General features: G+C 34.6%; 1 protein-coding gene across 1 annotated transcript; it reads right to left on the bottom strand.

The window, feature by feature from the left end:
* Positions 1 to 1,750: 1,750 nt before the first annotated feature.
* Positions 1,751 to 2,686, bottom strand: LOC100761372 (olfactory receptor 4C15). The gene has a single exon (XM_027421090.1). The coding sequence runs from the start codon at positions 2,684 to 2,686 to the stop codon at positions 1,751 to 1,753; it is 936 nt and encodes a 311-aa protein (XP_027276891.1).
* Between the last annotated feature and the right edge of the window lie 454 nt (positions 2,687 to 3,140).

The raw sequence follows: 3,140 nt of genomic DNA, 5'->3' as shown, positions 1-3,140 counted from the left end.
TTAAACCCAAATCCTAATTCTTCATCCACTTTCACCTGGGAAAGTGAATCATACATTCATGTTATCTCATGTATCTTTTGGAAGCTCTTGTACATTTTCTCTGTCATCTAAAATTAAGTAGAAACAGAAACAATGTAAGTATTTGCTGATTTTAAAATATACCCATCAGCTAGTGTTTTCAGTTATGAGAGGGAAGGTGTGCACTTTAATTTTGTGCACATTCTACTTGAAACTCTGAATTCAACAAAACAACCATTAAGTGAAACATATTATGTTTTAATTTTGGTGACCACTATTGATAAGTAGAATAAATTGAAATCTATTAGTATTTTAAGAGCTTATTTTAAATCTGGTTACTCTTGATTCTTTTTCTTTGTAAACCATGGGTGACATGAGCACACTAAGGCAACATCTTAGGTCTGTTCCTCCCAGTAAAGTGATGTCTAACACCTGCCATTGGTTATGCTAGAAAAGAAGGTTTTTACCCTATGGAACTAGGTACAGGGCTCATTACCTGGGGCTAGTCATCTCATCCAAAGGAAGTTCTGGCACATCTAGTAATACTTTGTCAAAATATTCAAGAACTACTTTAAAATTTTCCCAGATTTAAATGGATCCACATTAAAAATAAAGTCAAATGATACAGGCATAAATAATGTTTGGGTTCTGTTTATAATTTCCTCTCTGTATTTGTAGTTTTTTATGTCTTACAATGTTCCTTAATTAAAATTATTTTAGTAGTTTTTTAATGTCAAATACATATTTATAATTGTTAATCACTTATTTTATGTGTAGTTCTGTTTTACCTCTCTACACTACATGGGGAAGTGCTATCTGTAGATAACATAAAAGAATGTTAGATTCCCTGAAACTAAAGTACAGACATTATTGTAGTAGTTTTCTAAAATCAAATACATATTTATAACTGCCAACCAATTTTTATATGTGTAGCTTTTTACATCTATGTACCATGTGGGTGGCTGTTGCCTCTGTTGCCTGTAGATGTCAGAGGAGAATGTTAGATGCTTTGAAACCAAAGCACAGACAGTTGTGACCCACCATATTGATGCTGGGAATTGAATCCAGCAAGTGCTCTTGAGTTCTGAGCCATCACTCCCACCCCTTCAACCATTTTAAAAAATGAAACATAGGATTAAAGGCTGACATTCTAATAGTTGAGTCTCTCCCAATATATCACTAGAATTATTAGAGCATAAAATTATACAGGCATTAATTTTCAAGTGACAATATTTATTAGTAAATTGATACACTCACTATAGAATGTTGTCACTTGTTATTCTATAATGAATAAATCATGGAGTGTTTACCTAAGTAAATAGTGACTTCTTAATTGCTTACATTGCTTCTAAGTGTACTTTTTGTTTCTTTGTGTTGGTGTCTCTGTGTCTATGTGTGGGTACTATAAAAATGTGTGTGCACATGTGAGGTGGAAGGTTTTATGCCTCTGCACATGAATATACAGACAAAAGAAGAATTATATCAATTTACAGATTTGTACTTAATTTTCTTGAGACAAGTAATCACTGAATCTTGAACACACTGATTCTCTACTAGGTGAACAGGAGATTGAGTCTTTGAAATTCAGCTATTCCATCTTTATTAGCAGCAGGATAAAGGTTCCCTGATATACCTGCCTTCTGAAATGAGTGCTGATATTCAGGATACCATGTGGTTATAGAAAGTTCTCTTCCCCACTAAACCATATCCACAGCAGGGAAAGTATAATACTTTAATATTTATCAGAAGCAACTATCAATCTGTTACACATTTTCTTGAAGGCATTCTTCATTTCTTTATTCCTGAAAGTGTAAACCATAGGATTAAGCAATGGTGTCAAAACAGATGCAAATATAAGTGTGTTTTTCTCAAAGGAAAAGGCAGATGAAGGCCGTGCATATATTAAAATGCATGGGACAAAGAACAAAATCACAACAGTAATATGGGATCCACAAGTGGAGAGAGCTTTACTTCGTCCTTCAGAGCTGTGGCCTCTTAGAGAGAAGAGGATGACACCGTAGGAGACAATCAACAAAGAGAAGATAATGATGCAGAAAGAACCACTGTTGGCAAACACCAAAATGACAAAAATGTGTGTTTCAGTGCAGGCAAGCTGCAGTAATGGGAATAAGTCACATATGAAATGATCAATAAAATTGGGTCCACAGAAGGGCAGCTGCAAAGTGAAGATAACTTGTGTGATAGAATGTAAGAAGCCTCCTGTCCAGGCCACCCCTATAAGAGTGCCACAGAGCCTTCGGGTCATGATTGAAGAGTAGTGAAGGGGCTTGCAAATGGCCACATAGCGGTCATAGGCCATGGCTGTCAAAACAATGACCTCCACTCCTGCAAAGAAGTGGCTAGTAAACAATTGTGTCATGCAACATTCAAATGAAATGGTCTTCCTCTCATAGAAGAAGTCTACAATCATCTTGGGTGTGACAGTAGTAGAAGTGCATGCATCCAGTAAGGATAGGAATGCCAAGAAGAAGTACATGGGAGAGCCCAGAAGAGCAGGGCTACAGATGATTGTCACCACAATTATCATGTTACCCCCAATTGTTGCAATATAGACCAACAAAAATAAAACAAATAATACTTTCTCAACTTTAGGGTTTTGAGAAAGCCCCAGGAGTATGAACTCTGTGACAAAGCTCTGATTTTGCATGATTCTGAAGAAGATGATAAATGAAAAATATGTTCATGGAATCTGAAATAATGAGAACGTATTAGAAATTCTGGAAGAATATCATATTATAACACTTAGAATTGTTGTAGAGATAAAATTTTGAAAGCTTTAAAATCGCTACATTTGAATATTGGTAACTTAAACATCTCATAGTTACATTTTATCAATCTATAGGGAATTTTTCCAGTGAAACAACAAACAGCAATTTGAAATTATTTTCTAGATATTAACAAAGGTCAAGTTTACTAATTATGTTTGACAACTGCATTATAAGCAGTTTGTGATGATTAATTGGTACGCTGTTTTATCTATGACATCAATAAAGAGGCAATTGAAAATCTTGTGTACTTAGAAAGTTTAAGTATACAAAACTTATTGGAACTTCAAATGAATTAATCTATTCATCCTGGGGCAAAGAATTCTTTGAGTAAAG

Source organism: Cricetulus griseus, chromosome 6 (genome assembly GCF_003668045.3).
Source record: "Cricetulus griseus strain 17A/GY chromosome 6, alternate assembly CriGri-PICRH-1.0, whole genome shotgun sequence".
In the NCBI taxonomy this organism is placed as follows: Eukaryota; Metazoa; Chordata; class Mammalia; order Rodentia; family Cricetidae; genus Cricetulus; species Cricetulus griseus.
The sequence above is the reverse complement of the archived record's forward strand: the minus strand, read 5'-3'. Positions and strand labels throughout refer to the sequence as shown.

Bases quoted from the DNA above. Each gene is read 5' to 3' on its own strand.
- LOC100761372 (XM_027421090.1), bottom strand. From the start codon at position 2,686: ATGCAAAATCAGAGCTTTGTCACAGAGTTCATACTCCTGGGGCTTTCT.